This window comes from Erinaceus europaeus, chromosome 8 (genome assembly GCF_950295315.1).
Source record: "Erinaceus europaeus chromosome 8, mEriEur2.1, whole genome shotgun sequence".
Taxonomy (NCBI): domain Eukaryota; kingdom Metazoa; phylum Chordata; class Mammalia; order Eulipotyphla; family Erinaceidae; genus Erinaceus; species Erinaceus europaeus.
Window position 1 is genome coordinate 53,125,723 of NC_080169.1, and position 21,663 is coordinate 53,147,385.

Here is a 21,663-nt window from a genome sequence, read left to right on the forward strand (position 1 = left end):
AAATAATTTCCCTCAAGAATTAAAAAAGGGTATAGAAGGAATACTAATAAAGGAATTTTTTTTTTAGAAAAAAAATGTTATCCTTTTATGTATACTTGCAGGTATAGATGAGTAAAAATATTTAAATAAAGATAAGGATAAATATCTGAACACACATGGAAACTTCACAGAATTTACATGTAAAAATGAAAATAAGGGGTAAGATGGCGGCTTGAGGACAACACCTGGCCTAGGAATTCCAAGTGAGAGCAGAATTTCTAGGTCAGTAGGAGAGAAACTATAGAGAAATGGACAAAAAGGAACTACGGTGAAATAGTATAACTCATCTATAAGTTGACAAAAAGCTGCTAAAAATGACAAAGGAGAATGGAGCTGGCACCACCAAGCTGCAGATGCTACCAAGTCTAGCGGAGAAGCAATTACAGAAGCTCAACTTCCCACCTTCTGCACCCTATAAAAATCTATGGTCCATACACAAACTGGAATAAAGAATAGTGAATGAATCAATGAAGGGGATGAGATACAACATTGTATCATGGTATGTATGAAATCATACCCCTCTTATTCCACAACCTTGCTGATCATTATTAAATCACTAATACAAATAAAATAAGTAGAGGGTACAATGGGTTAAGTGCACATGGCACAAAGTGCAAGGACCAGCTTAAGGATCCTGGTTTGAGCCTCTAGCTCCCCACCTGCAAGGGAGTCGCTTCAAAGGTGGTGAAGCAGGTCCACAGGTATCTGTCTTTCTCTCCCCCTCTCTGTCTGCCCCTCCTCTCTCCATTTCACTCTGTCCTATCCAACAATGACAACATCAATAACAACAGTAGTAACTACAACAACAATAAAAAACAACAAGGGCAACAAAAGGTAAAATAAATAAATATTTAAAAATTAATTAAATAAAAATTTGCAAAACTTATCAAAGAGAATTAGTTTGAAGTTATTAGTGAGATAATTAAATTTCCAGAGTAGTGAAATAAAAAAACTTAGCTAATGATAGATCAAGGAATCCAATTTGTACAATTATAATTCCTTTGCATTTGCTAAAAAGAATGTAGAATATAGACTACATTTGAACTTCCCATTAAACTTCAAAATTCTCTTACTTTATATTTAAGTATTTTAAACTTAAGAAATAAAATCTATTTAGAATTTCACTCATTCCTTATATCCAGTGTTTGGTCACTAGGTAATGATTAATAATAACAAATTAAAAAATTACTATAAGATAATGAAGAAGCAAACAATTGTATTCAGTTATATGCCAGTGGCGAGAAAAATGAGTAAACAATAAAATGCATGAGTTAAGTTTAACCTGCTACTGTAGAAAAATAGCTTCAACATTTATGTTCTTAATCATATTGGGTTGATTTAATAGCATAATCTATGTAAATGTAAGATAGAAGGTTTCAAATAAATGCAGATCGATAGCAGGGAGTCACTTAGTTACTCTTTATCTCATTTAGGAAATTGTTCTACATTACCCTTTGATTAAATCAATTCAATTGTAAAACAAGACTTGGTATAAGCACCTGCACCTGGTCTTTGCAATCATGGGGTGGGGGTGGGGACAAAGAAATTGAAATTGCTCAAGGAATTCTCTATAGTACCAGAGAGAAACAACTTCAGAACCATAAGTAATTAAAGAAAACAAACAATTAAAGGATGTCAGAACAGTGAAGTCATTATCACTGATTTAAAAAGGGAGTCATAGTAATCTTTATAGAAAATTTCAGAATGACTTCAAAGTGTTTGGTGTTGAGAGATGACTTTCAAAAACCAAAGAAGCAGAAATCTGTATTTAGACATTTTCTCATTTAACTACTATTACTGAATATTTATTTGTAGTTGGACAAACACATCCATTTCGGTATACATATATATATATATATGTAAAAAGACTCAAGCACACTTGCTAGTTTTGTTTGTTTTTCACTAATAGTGGGTTACAAGATTGTAAGATTACAGGGTATGGTTCCACACCACACCCCCACCACCAAAAAGTTCTGTATCTCCATCCTCCCACCACCCAATGATAATGACCACAGTTCTCACTGTCTTAGAACTGGTTTGCTTCAGGGTTTGTTTTTCTTTTTTTTGCTTTTTGTTTGTTTGTTTATTTGTTTTTTGCCTCCAGGGTTATCACTGGGGCCAAGTGCCTGAACTATCAATCCTTTACTCCTGGAGGCCATTTTTCCCATTTTTGTTGCCCTGTTGACCTTGTTGTTGTTGTTGGATAGGACAGAGAAAGATCAAGAGAGGAGGGGGAGACAGAAAAGGGGGGAGAAAGACACCTGCAGACCTGTTCACTGCTTGTGAAGTGACCCCCCCCACACACACACACACACTACAAGTGGGGAGCTGGGACTCCAACAGGGATCCTTACACTGGTTCTTGTGCTTTGTGCCATGTGCTCTTAACTGCTGCCCTACTGCCCAGTATCATCCCCCAGTGTCATCCCCCACCCCTATTTTTTTTTTCAGTACAAGTTTGTGTGTATCAGTTTTCTAGGTTTCATGATGACATCTTATGCTCATTTGTTTTTCTACTCTGCTTTTTAATTCTTTCACTCAGGATAATTTGCTATCCAATAGTGAACAGATACTTCTTTTATCTACTTTTCTTTCTTTCGTTTATTTTATTTTTAATTTTTTATTTGTTATTAATCATTTTTGTTACAAAATTGTAATATTACAATGTATAATTCTACATCATACCCATAACCAAAGTTCTGTATCCTCACCCTCCCAGCTCCCAAAGGTAACCACCATAGTTTTCATAAATATAAGTTTGCCTGCTTCTGTTTTGTTTGGCTATATATATATATATATATATATATATATATATATATATATATATATATAGGCAAGTTCATATAAATCAGATCTCTAGACTCCACATATGAGTGAAACCGTCTTGTAGTTTTCTTCCATTATCTTTATTTATTTCACTAAGTGTAATCACTTCCAGTCCCATCCATTTTATCACAAAGGACATAATATTACTTTTTGATTGCAGTGTAGTATCCCATGGAATATATATCCCATAACTTCTTTAGACAGTCCTCTGTTGATGAGCACTTAGGATACTTCCACTCATTGGCTATTGTGACTAATGCAGCTATGAAGACAGGGGTGCATATGTCCCTTGCAATTAATGTCTGAGTGTCCAGTGTATGCCTAAAAGTGGTATTGCTGGGTCATAAGGTAATTCCATTTTTACTTGTTTAAGGACTCTTCATACAGTCTTCCAAAGGGCCTGTACCATTTTGCATTCCCACCAACTATGAGTAGAGTTGCTTTTTCTCCGCAACCTCTCCAACACCTGTCCTTTCCTGGTTTGCTTATATAAGCCATTCTCATAGGGATGAGATGGTATCTTAGTGTAGTTTTAATTTGCATTTCTCTAATGGTAAGTGAAATGGAACATCTCTTCATGTGTCTGTGGGCCATGTCCCACTCTTCTTTAGAAAACTTTTTAGTTCATTGGCCCACTTTTTTATTGGGTTATTTTTGCTTCTTTTGTAGACTTATTTACTGTATATCTCTATTTTTCTTTCCCTTTTCCTGTGTCTGGCTTTCCCTGTTGTGTTCCTGGTTCTATTCTACTCTAATACTGATTATCAGGGGCCAGGTGGTGGTGCACCTGGTTGAGCACACATGTCGCAGCGCGCAAGGACCCAGGTTTGAGCCCCCGGCATCCACCTGCAGGGGGAAAGCTTCAAAAGTGGTGAAACAGTGTTGCAGGTGTCTCTCTGTCTCTCCCCCTTTCTATCACCCCTTCCCTCTCAATTTCTGACTGTCCCTATCCAGAAAATAAATAAATATTTTTTAAAAATTTAAAAATACATTAAAATTGGGATTCCCTTATTCAGTTTTTGCAGTCCTTGCTTTGACAAGGTTAGCTATGGAGTGAGTGAGAGAACTGTAATAGGAAGTAGGTGAGGAGGGTATCTAAGTCTAAGTAGACACTATTTCATTATGAACTTTATACTGACTCACTGCAGACTATTGTGTATTTTTGCGCTCAGGTATATATTTTGCCCTAATTTATGGATACATGTGAGCATATGCTCTATCTTACGGGACCTGGTCTACATCTAGGTTTTGGGACTTTGTTAGGAAGTGAACCTCCTGCAATGGAATTAGAGAATCCTATGAAAGGAAAGGTCTCACCTGAATAATGAGGCTGAAGGGGATGGGAGACAAAGTTCTGGTGGTAGGAATTGTGTAAAGATGTACCCCTCTTATCCTAAGGCTTTTGTCAGTGTTTCCTTTATATAAATAAAAAAAAATAAAGAAAAAGAAAGAAAGGAAGGAAGGAACTAAAGGTTCAGGACCTTATAAGTGAATAAAAATGGCCATCAACTTCCACATGAAATCAGCCATCTTTTCCCAGATGATCCATGTGCTTCTCTGATGTGTTTTTATGATGAAAAGTTTTTTAACTCAAGCCCCTGGCTCTCCACATGCAGGGGAGTCGCTTCACAGGCAGTGAAGCAGGTATACAGGTGTCTTTCTCTCCCCCTCTTTGTCTTCCCCACCTCTCTCCATTTCTCTCTGTTCTATCCAGCAATGACAAAACCAATAACTACGACAATAATAACTACAGCATTAAAAAAAGGGCAACAAAAGGAAACATAAATATAAAAAAAGAGAAAAGTTTTTTAACATCGGGAAAAAACCCTATGAGGAATTCTTAGAATTAAGGAAAAGAAAAATAAAAGCCTTTAACAGTAAATTAAAAATCACTAATTTGATCCTTATAAATACAAAATAAAAAAGAGAAGGAGAAAAAGGAGAAGAATAAATTATGATGATAATGGGACATACACTCAATGGAGTATCACTCAGCTGTTAAAAAAAGATTGCAATGTGTCATTTGAGACAAAATGGATAGAACTGGTGTGTTATGCTTACTGAAGTAAATAAAGAAGTGGAGGGCAACTACAGGATAATTTCAACCTTATGTGGGATACAGAGAATTGAAACACATGAACTTGAAAAAAGAATAAATAAGTATATATAGACAACCATAGAACTTTGTTGGTGGGAGAGGTGTAGAAATTATACCCCTATCATTTTATAATCTTGTATATCATTATTAAAATACTAATAAAGTATATTTAAAATCTAATTTAGTACAAATCCCTTTGTTTATATATAATGGTAACAACAATTAAGTAGAAGAGAAAATTGAACATAAATTCTTTTAAGATATACACCAGTTTCTGTGAGAGAGAGAGCATATGTTCACATGTATCCGTAAACTACTGCAAAATATATACCTGAAAGCAGAAGTACACTAGAGTTTGCAGTGAGTAACCCCCTAACACTTCCTCTCCACTATTCCAAGCTTTGGGTCCATGATTGCTCAACAATTTGTTTGGCTTCGTATGTTAACTCTCTTTTCTGTCACCAGTTTCCAGATGTCATCAGGATGCCGGCCAGGCTTCCCTAGACTGAAGACCCCACCAATGTGTCCTGGAGCTCCGCTTCCCCAGAGACCCACCCTACTAGGGAAAGAGAGAGGCAGACTGGGAGTATGGACCGACCAGTCAACGCCCATGTTCAGCGGGGAAGCAATTACAGAAGCCAGACCTTCTACCTTCTGCAACCCACAATGACCCTGGGTCCATGCTCCCAGAGAGATAGAGAATGGGAAAGCTATCAGGGGAGGGGGTGGGAAATGGAGATTAGGTGGTGGGAATTGTGTGGAGTTGTACCCCTCCTACCCTATGGTTTTGTTAATTAATCCTTTCTTAAATAAAAAATAATAAATAATAAATAAAAAAGAGTTGACACAAACATTTCTCTTTTTTTATTTTTATAGTAGTTTTAAATTAATTTCCTTAAATTTCACACAAATATTTCTTCTTTATTTTTTTTTTTAGATTTTATTTATTTATTAATGAGAAACATAGGAGAAGAGAGAAAGAACCAGGCATCACCCTGGTACATGTGCTGCCAGGGATTGAACTCTGGGCCTCACCTCATGCTTGAGAGTCCAATGCTTTATCCACTGCGCCACCTCCCGGACCACACAAATATTTCTTATAAGGCTTATTTAAGGGATATTTTCTTATAGAAACTCAAGAGAAATTTATACTGATAGACTGTTTCTCATTTTAGTTTTTGCCATGCGACCCTGGGAAAATTACAGTAGTTTTAAATACCTTAATTTTACCATAAATAATGAGATTAGCATAAGAGATTGTGCTAAGATTTCTTCCCATATAACACTGAAAAATTAAATAATTTTTAAGAGTACCTTGATGAACTCGGAGTTTCGCTTGGTTGTTCTTCCGACATGTACTTTGAAGAAGTCGGAGTTTCGCTTGGTTGTTCTTCCGACATGTACTTTGAAGAAGTCGGAGTTTCGCTTGGTTGTTCTTCTGATATGTCTTCACACAGGGATAAATTGTCAGGCTTGGAGTCCTTGTTTTCCTGGGAAGAGAAAAATACTTTTACCTTCTGAATCAGAGAACCCTAGTGAAACTATGAAATCTGATACTGGAGTGTTGTCAACAAATTTCCTGCTCTATTATGCATAAAAATTCTCAAAATTTTGGGATATTATTCTATGACTTCAACTTAATTTTCAGTAAAATTTGACTAAAATTATGCATTTGGAAGTGGATTATCTTTGGGGGAAAGATGTTACAATCACACTCTGGTTTATTGTCTTCTCATTTCTTCACTTTGCAATGTTGCAGTTTTCTTTATTGTCTAGTTTTTCATCAAATGTTCCTTAATGACCATTGTATATTAGATTTTGGAGGTCTCCAATTCTCATCTGCTATATTCTTATATTCTTCCTAGCTTTTTCCAAAATAGAGATCCCAAATCTCACCTGCTCTATTCTTATCTTTAGGTTCCTGATTATTACATAATATGTTCTGCTTTATATCTTAATGCTTTTCAGTCACCACGTTTCAGATGTTACCAGGACGCCAACATGAATTCCCTGGGCAGACGACCTCACCAATATGTCCTAGAACCTCACTTCTCCAGAGTCTTGCCCCACTAGAGAAAGACAGAAACAAGCTGGGAGTATGGATAGACCTGGTAACACCCATGTCCAGTAGATAAGCAGTTACAGAGGCAAGACCTTCTACCTTCTGCACCCGATAATGACCCTGGGTCCATGGTGCCAGAGCGATAAAGAATAGAAAAGCTTCCAGTGGAAGGGATGGGATATGGAACTCTGGTGGTGAAAACTGTGTGTAATTGTACCCCTCTTATCCAACGGACTTGTTGATCATAACTAAATCAGTTAAAAAATATTAAATAAAAATGTGGTTTTTTGATTTGTTTTTATAGTTTCTTTATTGGGGAAATCAATGTTTTACATTAGACAGTAAATACAATAGTTTGTAATTGCATAACATTTCTCAGTTTTCCATATAACAATACAACCCCCATTAGGTCCTCTGTCATCCTTTTTGAACCTGTATCCCCCCCCCCATCCCAGAGTGTTTTACTTTGGTGCAACATGCCATTCCAGTTCAGCTTCTACTTGTGTTTTCTTTTCAGATCTTGTTTTTTGACTTCTGCCTGAGAGTGAGATCATCCTATATTCATCCTTCTGTTTCTGACTTACTTCACTTAACATGAATTTTTCAAGGTCCGTCCAAGATGGGCTGAAAATAGTGAAGTCGCCGTTTTTAATAGCCGAGTAGTACTCCATTGTGTATATATACCACAACTTGCTCAGCCACTCAAAAAAATTTTTTTTAATTGTTATACCCTTTTCTAAAATACACTAATTTTACATATTTTGATAATGAGTATAATTTTCTTTGTTTCAGTATGACTTTAAAGTATATTCAAATAATATATAATAACACAATTTAAAAATAGGAATTTAAGTGATAAGAAATAGTTTAGCATTAAGGCAGAAGGCTCATATGCCGAAGAGGTTTAATCCCTGGCACCATTAAATACCAGAAATAAATAAGGTTATCTTTTCTCTCTTCTCCTCTCACTCTCTATCTTTAATAAATTAAATCAATAAATTTTAAAATAAAGTAAAATAGAAATTTAAAAACCTTATTAATTCTATTAAAATACTTATAAGACCATATATACTAGTAGTATCTTTTCTGCTTCTCCTTTCTATGAGAAATGATACCATCATGTCACCCTTGTGTCAGTGGGGAAACAGCTAGCTTTCATTATAAACTAAATGATTATTTCAGAAGTATTATGATGGACAGAGAAATTTCAACTTGCAGAACTGACAAAGGATCTACAATGAACAGATTTCAATAAAAGTTATGCAGAAATATAACTGACTAGAAGCAGAGTTGTTCCGGAAATTATGGTTAGAATGAGACAGCATTTTCTCAAAGCTATTGCCATTGTTACAGGCAATTTTCAAAGAAATTGTATTACCAGTGATTTTAAAAGAAATGGTAGTAAAAGGTAACTTCCTGATTCTATTTTGAAACGTAGATAGCTGAAAGGGAAGAATCAGTGGAGCATGAATCAGATATACTCCTTGTGATTTCTATGTCTTCAGGTAGAATTTTCATTTAATTGGAATCTGTTTTCTTTCACATCAATAATTATTTTGTTTACTTCATAAATAAGTGACACTTTTAGGCACTGGAGATAAGAAAAAAAAAGTCAAACTAATGTCTCATGGCATTGGCACTATTGGAGGCAGACAGAAACTAAATAAGTAAATTGTATACTTGATTTATGTGTGATAAATGAACTGGCAAAAAATAAAGCAGAGAAGGTGATGCTATGGGAACAGCATAGAACTTTTTTAAATGGTGGTATATGAAAGCCCTAGGAACAAAGTTCTGAGTAATAAAATACCTTTAGGAACTGAGCAATTCTGTAAAAAGTTGTGACAAATTATCTCTTTATAAGGTACATACATACTGGAAATAAATTTAATTATGGTTTTAAGCACAGTCTGTGCTAAAAGTAAAAAGAAATAGATTATTTAGACAAGGATTCCTCCAAATCTGGAAGCAACCTGTGCCAGTCACCTGAGGAAGGTATTAAAATGCAGATTTCTCCCTCTCAACTCCCAGCTAGTGAATCAGAACCTCTGGGCATGGATCTTAGAAATCTGTCATTTATCAAGTTTGTTGAATGATTCTCGGTGACGCTAATATTTTGATTGTGGGTATTTTCTGATGTAAAAATGTTTACTTAAATAAAAATCTACCCATTTACTTAGTTAATAAATAGTTTATAAGTGTTCTTAACTGTGTGTAGAGTCTAAGACAGATTTCATGTTTCAGATGGATCCGATCAAGTTGGAGTATTATTTACAGATAAATTGGTAAAAGAACATAGAAGAGGCTTAAGGACTGAGTTTGTGGAAAAAAACTAGGGAAAATTGTTGATTTCAGTCATGTTTTATGGTTGCAAACAGTGTATACATGAGAAATTTTAAATTTATCTACTATGTATAAAAGATTTTATTTATGGATCTCTAACACAATGCTCGATGCATTCAGTAAAAGATCATAGTTTCAAAAACTCTGTTACAAACATTTCTTTTTGTTCTTTTATTTTCTTGCTAATGCTTTCACCTTTAGTTGAATGATCAAATTAGCTAAATTATAGAATTTGGACTATAGGATTTAGGGAGAAATTGTTTTTTATTTATTTGACACTAGATTCGTTGAAAGCAATGGAATTTAAGCTATTCTAGATTATGCCAGCATCACCTGGGAAGTTTTGGTTGTTTTATGTGTGTGTGATTAATAGTGATTTACAAAATTGTAATATTACAGGGATGGGGAATGACCAGTACACAGGCTTTATATGAGCCACTTAGTCATTTGCCCTGACTCTACTAAGGGAACCCCAATCTGGCCTTAGGAATCTCTTTGCATAACCTTCATGCTATCTCTCCCCACAAATTAAGTAGTCTAATTTATTTAAATGAATAGGCCCTATGTATTAAATATTGTTTATGTTTATATGTCCAATTCATATATTAGAAAATCAAAGCTGAGACATTAAGCAATCCTCCTGTGCTATCATCTCCGGAATTGTCAGAACAGAGATAAGAATTAAATTTTCTCGATTTATAATCCACCATATTATACTGCTGTTTTGTTTTGAATTTCAAGCAACTTTTTTAAGTTGTTATAAACTGGCATTTTCACTTTTGAGATAAATCACCTAAGTTCAATAAAACAATCACTTAACCCAAAAGCATTCCAGAATTTTTGTACCTCTAGCAAAAAAAAATCCCAAGACTATGTTCAGTAAAATACTCTGATATATCTATTCCCTGCCTATTATTCACTTGCTTTCTGAATTGAAAAAGACTGAGTTACCTAAAATCTGAGGATATTAAATTGCACTTGTTACAGTCTAATTGATATTACAATATCTGGGCAAAAAAAGTCTGAAAATAAATGTATAATGTCAAAAGTGTTTGCTGAATTAATATAAAACTTCTTGCATATACCTTTCTCAATAAATATGTTCTTTTATCCATGGGATCACTTAATTAAACTTTAAGACGTGAAATTTGCTCCAGACACACTTTTTGGAATTAATATAATAGATAACATTGAGAATAGTCTTTAGGTAAATCCATCTAGCTGTATAACATGGGTCAAAATGAAGTTTTACAATTAAATGCTTAGTTTTTGTTGGGACATGCACATAATTAGCATACAGCTAATGCCAGACTGATGTCAAGATGCAACAAACATGTGCAAACTCACAAAAAATTGTGGATACAAGAATATGTAAGCAAGCACCTGGCAGCAGTTCAACCCTTTGTTGGTTCCTCTCCCACTCCTCTCTATTCCTGCTGCTCTTCTCCTACTTGTGACTTCTCACCGACCTACCATGCTATTATTTCTTGGGACTTGAATATGTGTATCTGAACACTGGTAACTAAGCTTAAGGACTCATGGTTCCATTTGCTTATTTGGCTAGCATGGTTTTTATGTACCTAAATAACCCATGTTGTAATAAACCTCATGTCTGTTAAAAGGAAAGTGTGGTGATGGTTATCTCTGAATTGAAATTGGGATTATTAATTTCTCCCTCTGAATTAACCTAATAAGTATTTTGAACTCTACCTAACATTTGTCTTCCTTGAACTATGATTGGTTATTTGTTTTAGTCCTCAGTTACACTCATTATATTCATAACAATATGTTGAATAACTGTTCCCACTTGATTTATAAAAAATGCTGTCATGTTCAATAATATATTTAAGTGAAGTAATTCATTTAATAATTATTGCTGATTACCTACTGTATTTTAGACACTGTGTTACACTGTAGGGAAATAAAATAGATATGGTTTCTTCTCTTGTAGAATTCTTGTAGCATTTACAGTCTAGTGGGAAAACAAGCATTAAACAAACAGATGTAGAAATGAATATATAACTAAAAAGTTTAATGAATTTCTGAGCAAAAGAATATGTTATGAAAAGAGAAAATGGGGTTCCCGGAAGATGATGGACTGAGAAGCTGCTAGTGACTTGAGCTCTGACCACATCTTCTGGAAACGGTAGGATTTTCTGCCTTTACTAGGCCAGTCAGTAAGGGGTCCTAGCAGTTACACCAAGGAGGTGACTATAACTTAATTTGGGTTAAAATACAGAATAGGAAAAAAGGGAAATAAATTTTTTTTCTTTCTTTTAAATTATTAAGCACACCTCCACCCCCTTCCCCCACCCCCCCATAACCAGTCCCTGGGTACCAGCTCCTAGCAGGCTCCCCTGCTGAGCCCCTTTCTTTACCAAAATTCCTGCCCCACCAGGGAGTATCATTCATTCTAAGTCTATTCCCTTCTGAAACCTCTGGCCTTTTTTCTTTCTAAGTAGCCAAAAACCCCCCACCTCACTCCGCATAGCTAATTAAATAATTAAAAATAAATAAATTTAAAAAAAACTCCTTTCGCTCTTTTATGACTGTTCTTTTTCTTATCTTTTTCTTTTTTCTCTCTCTTTTTTTTTTCTCATTCTTGCCATCCTTTCTTCCTTAATCGTACAGCTTCCAAAGCCACAAGCCCCATCCCCCACACCACCAAACAGTGTGCGAGTATCTCTGCTCAACATCCCTTCCTCCTTTAGCTACCCCTAGAATATACAGTGGATAGTAGATCCACACAACTGTCTATTTCAGCTATCATTGTCTAGTCCTGAGGTGTTTTTTTTTTTTTTCGCTTTCTTAACAATCAGCTGCCTCTGATCACGAGATTTGAGGTAATCTGGGACAGGGTTTTTTTGTTTTGTTTTATTTTTACCCTGCTCTATTTTATTATTAATATTATATAAAGGCATATCTCTCTCCCCCCTTTAGGTTGATCACAATTAACTCTTAGGGTATCTTTCATTGCTAGGGTAGTGCGCATCTTATCTATTGTGGGAGGAACTTGTCTCATTACTCCTACCTCCTCGACAGACTCTCCCCTCCCTCCTCCTCCTAGCTAATTAAAAAAATTAAATTAAATTAAAAATAAAGTAATCAAAAAAAACTTTCCTTTCACTGCTTTTTAATTACAGCTCTTTTTCTTATCTTTTCTCTTTTCTCTCTCTTGTCTCTTTTTTCTTTTTTTTATCTTGTCATACAGTTCTTCCTTCCATCTGCTTTGCCTTTCTGAATTTGTGAATTATTTTGGGGAAGAAATCTGACTCAGAGTGGAATCTCTATGTGTGTATCTCTGCTCTAGTTCCCTTTCCCCTCTTGTTACCCCTAGAATATACAGTGGATAGTAGATTCGCATAACTGTCTATTCTTGCTATCCCTTCTTTCTTCTTCACTGGGATTTGGTTGCTATTTTTTCACGGATGGGAGAAATTGTTTGGCTAACTGGTAGTGATTAAACTGCTTCAATAGTTGCTTCAGTTGCTACTGTAATTCCTGAGGTTGGTGAGTGCAATTGTCATAAAGGTATTTAGTACAGTGTTGCTTGTACTCAAGACACAACAACTGCGGAACAACAGAGCATGTAAAAAAAAAAAAGAAACACATAAATCAAAAAAATGGGTAGATCAAAAACAAATACAAATGCTACTCCAATGAATGAAGACAATAGCCCAGAAGAAACTACAAATCAGCCAGAAGTAACCATAGATAAGAAAAATATGCAAGCAACAATAAACTTATTAATCACAGAAATGAAAACAACATTGGAGGAAAGGAATGGCAGTATTCAGGAAACAACAGTTGAGACCCCCAAGGAAAATACTGATTATCTTGAGGCAATTAGAGAACTGAAAGCTGAAATAGCTGTAATGAAGAAAGAAGCTGAGGCAAGGGAAAGCAGACTAGCAGAAGCAGAAAACAAAATTAGTCAGACAGAGGATGAGTTAGAGAAAACTAAGAAAGAGGTGAAAGAGCTTAAAAAGAGATTGAGAGACACTGAAAACAACAACAGAGACATATGGGATGATCTCAAAAGAAGTAACATTCGCATAATTGGCCTACCAGAGGAAGAAAGAGAGGAAGGGGAAGCAAACATTCTACAGGAAATAATAGAAGAAAACTTCCAAGACCTGAATAACAGAAAGAACATCAAGATTCAAGAGGCCCAGACAGTACCAAACAGAATCAACCCAGACCTGAAGACACCAAGACACATCATAGTCACAATGAGAAGAAGTAAGGATAAAGAAAGGATCCTAAAGGTTGCAAGAGAGAAACAAAAAGTCACATACAAGGGAAAACCCGTAAGATTATTTGCAGTCTTCTCCACTCAAACTCTAAAAGCCAGAAGAGAATGGCAAGGTATCTATCGAGCCCTGAATGAAAAAGGGATTCAACCAAGGATAATATATCCTGCTAGACTTTCATTCAAACTAGATGGAGGGATCAAAACCTTCTTAGACAAACAACAGTTAAAGGAGGCAACCATCACCAAACCTGAAAGAGGTTCTAAAAGACCTCTTATAAACAAGAACATCACTATAATACTTGTAATATATCAGAGCAAATAAAAAAATTTTTTGAACAATGGCAACACAATACATTAAATACATAATATCAGTAAATGTCAATGGCTTACACTCACCCATCAAAAGGCACAGAGTTAGGGGATGGATCAGAAAATATAATCCAACCATATGCTGCTTGCAAGAATCCCATCTGTCACAACAAGATAAACACAGACTTAAAGTGAAAGGATGGAAAACTATCATACAGGCTAATGGACCACAAAAAAGGGCAGGAACAGCCATTCTCATCTCAGACACGATAGATTTTAAATTAAATAAAGTAATAAAAGATAGGCAAGGACATTACATAATGATTAGAGGATCAATCAGCCAAGAAGACTTAACAATCATTAACATCTATGCACCCAATGAGGGACCATCTAAATACATCAAGCACCTACTGAAAGAATTTCAAAAAAAACATCAATAGTAATACAATAATAGTGGGAGACTTCAATAGCCCACTCTCATACTTAGACAGATCAACGAAGCAGAAAACCAACAAATATACAAGAGAATTGAATGAAGAGATTGACAGACTAGACCTCTTGGACATTTTCAGAGTCCTTCACCCCAAAAAACTGGAACACACCTTCTTTTCAAATCCACATAACACATACTCAAGGATAGACCACATGTTAGGCCACAAATACAGCATCAATAAATTCAAGAACATTGAAATCATCCCAAGTATCTTCTCAGACCACAGTGGAGTAAAACTAACATTTAACAACAAATAGATAATTATTAAAACTCACAGAATTTGGAAATTAAACAACATACTCCTTAAGAACCACTGGGTCAGAGATTCACTCAAACAGGAAATTTAAATGTTCCTGGAAACAAATGTAAATGAAGACACAACCTATCAAAATATTTGGGACACAGCTATAGCAGTACTGAGAGGGAAACTTATAGCCATACAATCACACATTAAACACCAAGAAGAAGCTCAAATGAACGACCTTACTGCACAGCTCAAGGACTTAGAGGAAGATGAACAAAGGAACCCTAAAGCAACCAGAAGGACAGAAATCACTAAAGTTAGAGCAGAAATAAACAACATCGAAAATAAAAGAACCATACAAAAGATCAATGAAGCCAAATGTTGGTTCTTTGAAAGATTAAACAAAATTGACAAACCCCTAGCCAGACTCACCAAACAAAGAGAGAAGACTCAGATTAATAGAATTGTAAACGATGGAGGAGATATCACAACTGACACCACAGAAATCCAGAGAATCCTGCGAAACTTCTATAAAGAACTATATGCCACCAAGCTAGAGAATCTGGAATGGAACAATTCCTAAAAGCATATGCCCTTCCAAAACTGAACCAAGAAGAACTACAAAATCTAAATGCACCAATCACAGACAAAGAAATTGAAACCGTTATTAAGAACCTCCCCAACAACAAAAGTACTGGACCAGATGGCTTCACAAATGAATTCTACAAAACTTTCAGGAAACAGTACCCGTACTTCTTAAGCTTTTCCATAAGATTGAAGAAACAGGAATACTCCCTTCCACGTTTTATGAAGCCAACATCACCCTGATACCAAAAGCTGATAGGGACAGAACAAAAAAGGAAAACTACAGACCAATATCTCTGATGAACATAGATGCCAAAATATTAAACAAGATCTTGGCCAACGGGATACAGCAACATATCAGATTGTTCATCATGACCAAGTGGGATTCATCCCAGGAATGCAAGGCTGGTTCAACATCTGAAAGTCAATCAATGTCATTCACCACATCAATAAAAGCAAGCCAAAAACCACATGATTATCTCAATAGATGCAGAGAAAGCCTTTGACAAAATCCTACACACATTCATGCTCAAAACTCTACAAAAAATGGGAATAGATGGGAAATTCCTCAAGATAGTGGAGTCTATATATAGCAAACCTATAGCCAACACCATACTCAATGGACAGATGCTGAAAGCATTCCCCGTCAGATCGGGGACTAGACAGGGATGTCCACTGTCACCGTTACTCTTAACATACTATTGGTAGTTCTTGCCATAGCAATCAGGCAAGAGAAAGAAATCAAAGGAATACAGATTGGAAGGGAGGAAGTCAAGCTCTCACTATTTGCAGATGATAAGATAGTATACATAGAAAAACCTAAAGAATCCAGCACAAAACTACTGGAAGTTATTAGGCAATATAGCAAGGTATCAGGCTATAAAATCAATGTACAAAAATCAGTAGCATTTCTTTATGCAAACACTAAATCTGAAGAAGACATCCAGAAATCACTCCCATTTACTGTTTCAGCAAAATCAATCAAATACCTAGGAATAAAGTTGACCAAAGAAGTGAAAGACTTGTATGCTGAAGACTATGAATCGCTACTCAAGGAAATAGAAACTGATACCAAGAAATGGAAAGATATCCCATGCTCACGGATTGGAAGAATAAATATCATCAAAATGAATATTCTCCCCAGAGCCATATACAAATTTAATGCAATACCCATCAAAGTTCCACCAAGCTTCTTTAAGAGAATAGAACAAACACTACAATCATTTATCTGGAACATGAAAACACCTAGAATTGCCAAAACCATCTTAAGGAAAAGAAACCGAAATGGAGGCATCACACTCCCAGACCTTAAACTATATTATAAAGCCATCATCATCAAAACAGCATGGTACCAGAACAAAAATTGGCAGACAGACCAGTGGAACAGAATTGAAAGCCCAGAAATAAATCCCCACACCTATAGACATCTAATCTTTGATAAGGGGGCCCAAGGATTAAATGGAAAAAGGAGGCTCTCTTCAATAAATGGTGCTGGGAAAACTGAGTTGTAACTTGCAGAAGAATGAAATTGAACCACTTTATCTCACCAGAAACAAAAATCAACTCCATATGGATCAAAGACCTAAATGTCAGACCAGCAACAATCAAATACATAGAGGAAAACATTGGTAAAACAGTTTCCCACCTACACCTCAAGGACATCTTTGATGAATCAAACCCAATTGCAAGGAAGACTAAAGCAGAAACAAACCAATGGGACTGCATCAAATTAAAAAGCTTCTGCACAGCCAAAGAAACTATTAAACAAAGAGACCCCCTCACAGAATGGGAGAAGATCTTCACATGGCATACATCAGACAAGAAACTAATCACCAAAATATATAAAGAGTTCAGCAAACTTAGCACCAAAAAAGCAAATGACCCCACCCAAAAATGGGCAGAGGATATGAACAAAACATTCACCTCAGAGGAGATCCAAAAGGCTAACAAACATATGAAAAACTGCTCTAGGTCACTGATTGTCAGAGAAATGCAAATTAAGACAACACTAAGATACCACCTCACTCCTGTAAGAATGGCATACATCAAAAAGGACAGCAGCGACAAATGCTGGAGAGTTTGTGGGGACAGAGGAACTCTTTTACATTGCTGGTGGGAATGTAAATTGGTACAGCCTCTGTGGAGAGCAGTCTGGAAAACTCTCAGAAGGCTAGACATGGACCTTCCATAGGATCCAGTAATTCCTCTCCTGGGCTTATACCCCAAGGACTCCATAACACCCAACCAAAAAGAGGTGTGTACTCCTATGTTCATAGCAGCACAATTCATAATAGCTAAAACCTAGAAGCAACCCAGGTGCCCAACAACAGATGAGTGGCTGAGAAAGCTGTGGTATATATACACAATGGAATACTATGCAGCTATCAAGAACAATGAACCCACCTTCTCTGACCCATCTTGGTCAGAGCTAGAAGGAATTATGTTAAGTGAGGTAAGTCAGAAAGATAAAGATGAGTATGGGATGATCCCACTCATCAACAGAAGTTGACTAAGAAGATCTGAAAAGGAAACTAAAAGCAGGACCTGACCAAAATGTAAGTAGGGCACCAAAGTAAAAACCCTGTGGTGAGGGGTAGACATGCAGCTTCCTGGTCCAGTGGGGGGTGGGAGTGGGTGGGAGGGATGGGTCACAGTCTTTTGGTGGTGGGAATGGTGTTTATGTACACTCCTAGTAAAATGTAGTCATATAAATCACTAGTTAATTAATACGAGAGGGGGAAAATTAATTGTATGTCTCGAAGTTTTTCAAAACACAAACTGAATCTTTATAATATATAGGCTGTGTAATTGATATGCAGACTCTTTCAAAGGCCTAGACCAAGTAGATCAGAAGCAACCAATAGCACAGCTATATACAAGATACTGGGTACTGTACAGCAAACCCTAACAAAAGGACTTTTCAAAGTTAACCCAATTACCAAATAATGTGATGATAACATTAATTATCGATTGTCTTTTTTGTTTGATTTTTTTTTTTATTGTTCCTAAGACAGCAGGAACCTCACATCTCCACTATAGAGTCTCTACTTCCCCCAGTCCTAGAACCATTGTATAGGGCCCACTTTCCCGTATGCCTCTCCCAATCCATATCAAATAATATTGTATCTGCCGATCGCAACCTAACCAACACAACATTGCCACCTCAACATGCTTCACTTCAGACTGTGTCCAGAGACTTCACGTGTGGAATGACAACCCTTCAGCTTCATTACTCGGGTGAGACCTTTCCTTTCATAGTATACTCTAATTCCATCTCAGGTGGTTCACTTTCTTTTTTTTTTTTTCCCCTCACAGTCTCCAAATTTATTTTCTTTTTTTTTTTTTAAATTTTTTATTTAAGAAAGGATTAGTGAACAAAAGCATAAGGTAGGAGGGGTACAACTCCACACAATTCCCACCACCCAATCCCCATAACCCACCCCCTCCCATGGTAGCTTTCCCATTCTCTATCCCTCTGGGAGCATGGACCCAGGGTCGTTGAGGGTTGCAGAAGGTAGAAGGTCTGGCTTCTGTAATTGCTTCCCCGCTGAACATGGGCGTTGACTGATCGGTCCATACCCCCAGTCTGCCTCTCTCTAACAAAGTCCCATAACCTAGATATACACCAGTTTCTGTGAGAGAGAGCATATGTTCACACGTATCCATAAACTAGTGCAAAATATATACCTGAAAGCAGAAGTACACTAGAGTTTGCAGTGAGTACCCCCCTAACACTTCTTCTCCACTATTCCAAGCTTTGGGTCCATCGTTGCTCAACAATTTGTTTGGCTTCGTATGTTAATTCTCTTTTCAGTCACCTGGTTCCAGATGTCATCAGGATGCCGCCCAGGCTTCCCTGGACTGAAGACCCCACCAATGTGTCCTGGAGCTCCGTTTCCCCAGAGACTCATCCTACTAGGGAAAGAGAGAGGCAGACTGGGAATATGGACCGACCAGTCAATGCCCATGTTCAGTGGGGAAGCAATTACAGAAGCCAGACCTTCTACCTTCTGCAACCCACAATGACCCTGGGTCCATGCTCCCAGAGGGATAGAGAATGGGAAAGCTATCAGGGGAGGGGGTGGGATATGGAGATTGGGTGGTGGGAATTGTGTGGAGTTGTACCCCTCCTACCCTATGGTTTTGTTAATTAATCCTTTCTTAAATAAAAAAGAAAAAAAAGAAAAGAGAAAATGGATTGACACTATGTTAATTGGATTTTTAAGGTAGTAGATACATACATTTTAAGTTTAATATAACTAATCTTTCCTCTGGCAAGACTGAGTCACTTCATATTGCAAATATTTTTGTTAGGTGTATGCCTGTACTTATTGCTGAAGTTTATACTATAGATAAAGGCCTTTTTTAGTTTATTGTTATCTTTATTTATTAGATAGAGACAGCCAGAAAATCAAGAAGGTAAGGAGATAGAAAGGAGAGAGAAAGAGAGAGACCTGCAGGACTTCTTTACCACTTGAAAAGCCTTCCCCTTGCATGTGGAGACTGGGGTTCAAACCCAGGTCCTTGAACATTGTAACATGTGTGCTCAACCAGGTACCCCACCTTCTGGCTCCAGGCATTATTTCTTTTACTTATGCTACAAAAAAAAAAAAACATTTAAATAATGGTTATGGCCTGGCATTATTATAGGCATTGACAATTAAAGCATAAGACTTGCACAAAAAATAACCTAATTGTCTCTTAGACTTGTAAGAATCGTGGTAGTTATCACAGACTGAGAAGTTGTTGGGACAGTGTGAAACTATACACTTGTAATCTTATAAATTTGAAAACCCTTGTTGAATCACTTGAAAATAATATTAGCCACAAAAGAAAAAAATTCTAAGTACAGCAAAGATAAAGAGAGCCATCATTACAAAAAACAAATCATCTTGATTTTTTGCACTATAATTTGTTAGATAAAATTGGATTAATATTTGCTTTAACTGTAGTTAGTCATGATAATGAGCTTGCAAATATGATGTAATTATGTACAACTGATTTTCTTCATCTTCAAACTGAATAATATCTATATGAAATGAGCCACTTAATTGAACAAGTAGTTTAGCAGATTATTTTATGAATTATATTTCATTGTGGTTTGATCGGATGATGGTCTTGGTAAAAACAAGAATGATGTTATTTTCATTAAATAGGCATCAGTTGCAAATATTTTATTAGAAGTTACTTTAACAATATGCAAAAAGTATAGTGCTATTCAAGGAAAGACTTTAATTTCTTAAAATGTGTATTGTAAGCTATAAAAGCATTTTAGTGAAAGCATCAGAATGAGTGTAAATGTAAGGCAAAATGAAATCATAGAAATGACCAACTGAAAAAATAAAAAACAAAAAACTAATAGATACAAGAACAGAGAGAAAACAGCAAGAGCAGATTCAAATACAACTATGTATAGTCAGTTTGCATGTGATTATTCTAAACATAATTTTTATAACAGGGTGCCAGATTAAAAAATAGTTTATCCAGTAGAGTGCATGCCTTGCCATGTGCAAGGTCCTAGGTTTGGACCGTAGTAACTCATTGAAGTACTATTACTAGCACTATGATCTAACAGTCCTGTGTATTTCTCTTTCATCTCTCTCCATATGTATTTGAAATTTAAAAAAAAAGAGTCATCCTGAATGCAGTGAAATTGTGCATACGTAAGGCCCTGAGGTACCATAGAAAAAGCAAGATCCAAGTCCATCGTGTCTATAAAGAACTTACTTTACAAAAAATATGTATATATATATATATGTATTGCATAGATTAAAATAAAGGGGTAGAGTTCCTATAAAGTATTTATAAGTTCATTAAAAATTCATAGAATCCAGAAAATTTTCTCCTAGGTATATATTCATAACAATTAAACTAATTAAATTCACCCAAAAATTTGTACACAAATGTTCACGACAACATTATAGAAACATTATAGCATCAACAGGAAAAATACAAATGTCCATTAACTTATGAGTGACACAAACAGTGGGTGATATATCCAAATAATGAAATACTTTTAAATTACTTTATTGCTTTTTCATTGATTTACAATACTATAAAATGTGAGAGATCAACTTAACACTACTATCAACATAAAAGATTCACCAGACACTATCAAAAGTATAGCACCAGGTCAAAATGACTTCCCGACCCATTCTTCTTACTCCAAATACCCATTTTCTCTGGTTATCCCCATACTTGTCTTTTTAAAAATCTGCTTATTCTTTTTTTTATATAATAGAGACAGAGAATAGCAGAGAGGGAGAGAGAACAGGTAAGAGAGACATTTATAACATTACTCCACTGCTTGTAAACTTCCCCTAACAGGTAGGAAAAGGGACATGAACCCAGGTCTTTGCACATAATAATTGGTGTGCCACTACCTGGTCCTAACCTCCATATTTTTTCAA

The 21,663-nt window shown here is 35.9% G+C and overlaps 1 protein-coding gene across 1 annotated transcript in view; it reads right to left on the minus strand.

Annotated features, from left to right (window-relative positions):
- Positions 1 to 6,441, minus strand: part of GNGT1 (G protein subunit gamma transducin 1) — a 148,047-nt gene extending 141,606 nt beyond the window's left edge. Inside the window, exon 1 of the mRNA XM_060196222.1 lies at positions 6,277 to 6,441. Within this exon, the coding sequence (XP_060052205.1) occupies positions 6,277 to 6,362 (86 nt within the window). The 5' untranslated portion in view covers positions 6,363 to 6,441. The remainder of the gene's footprint in view (positions 1 to 6,276) is intronic.
- Positions 6,442 to 21,663: the final 15,222 nt, after the last annotated feature.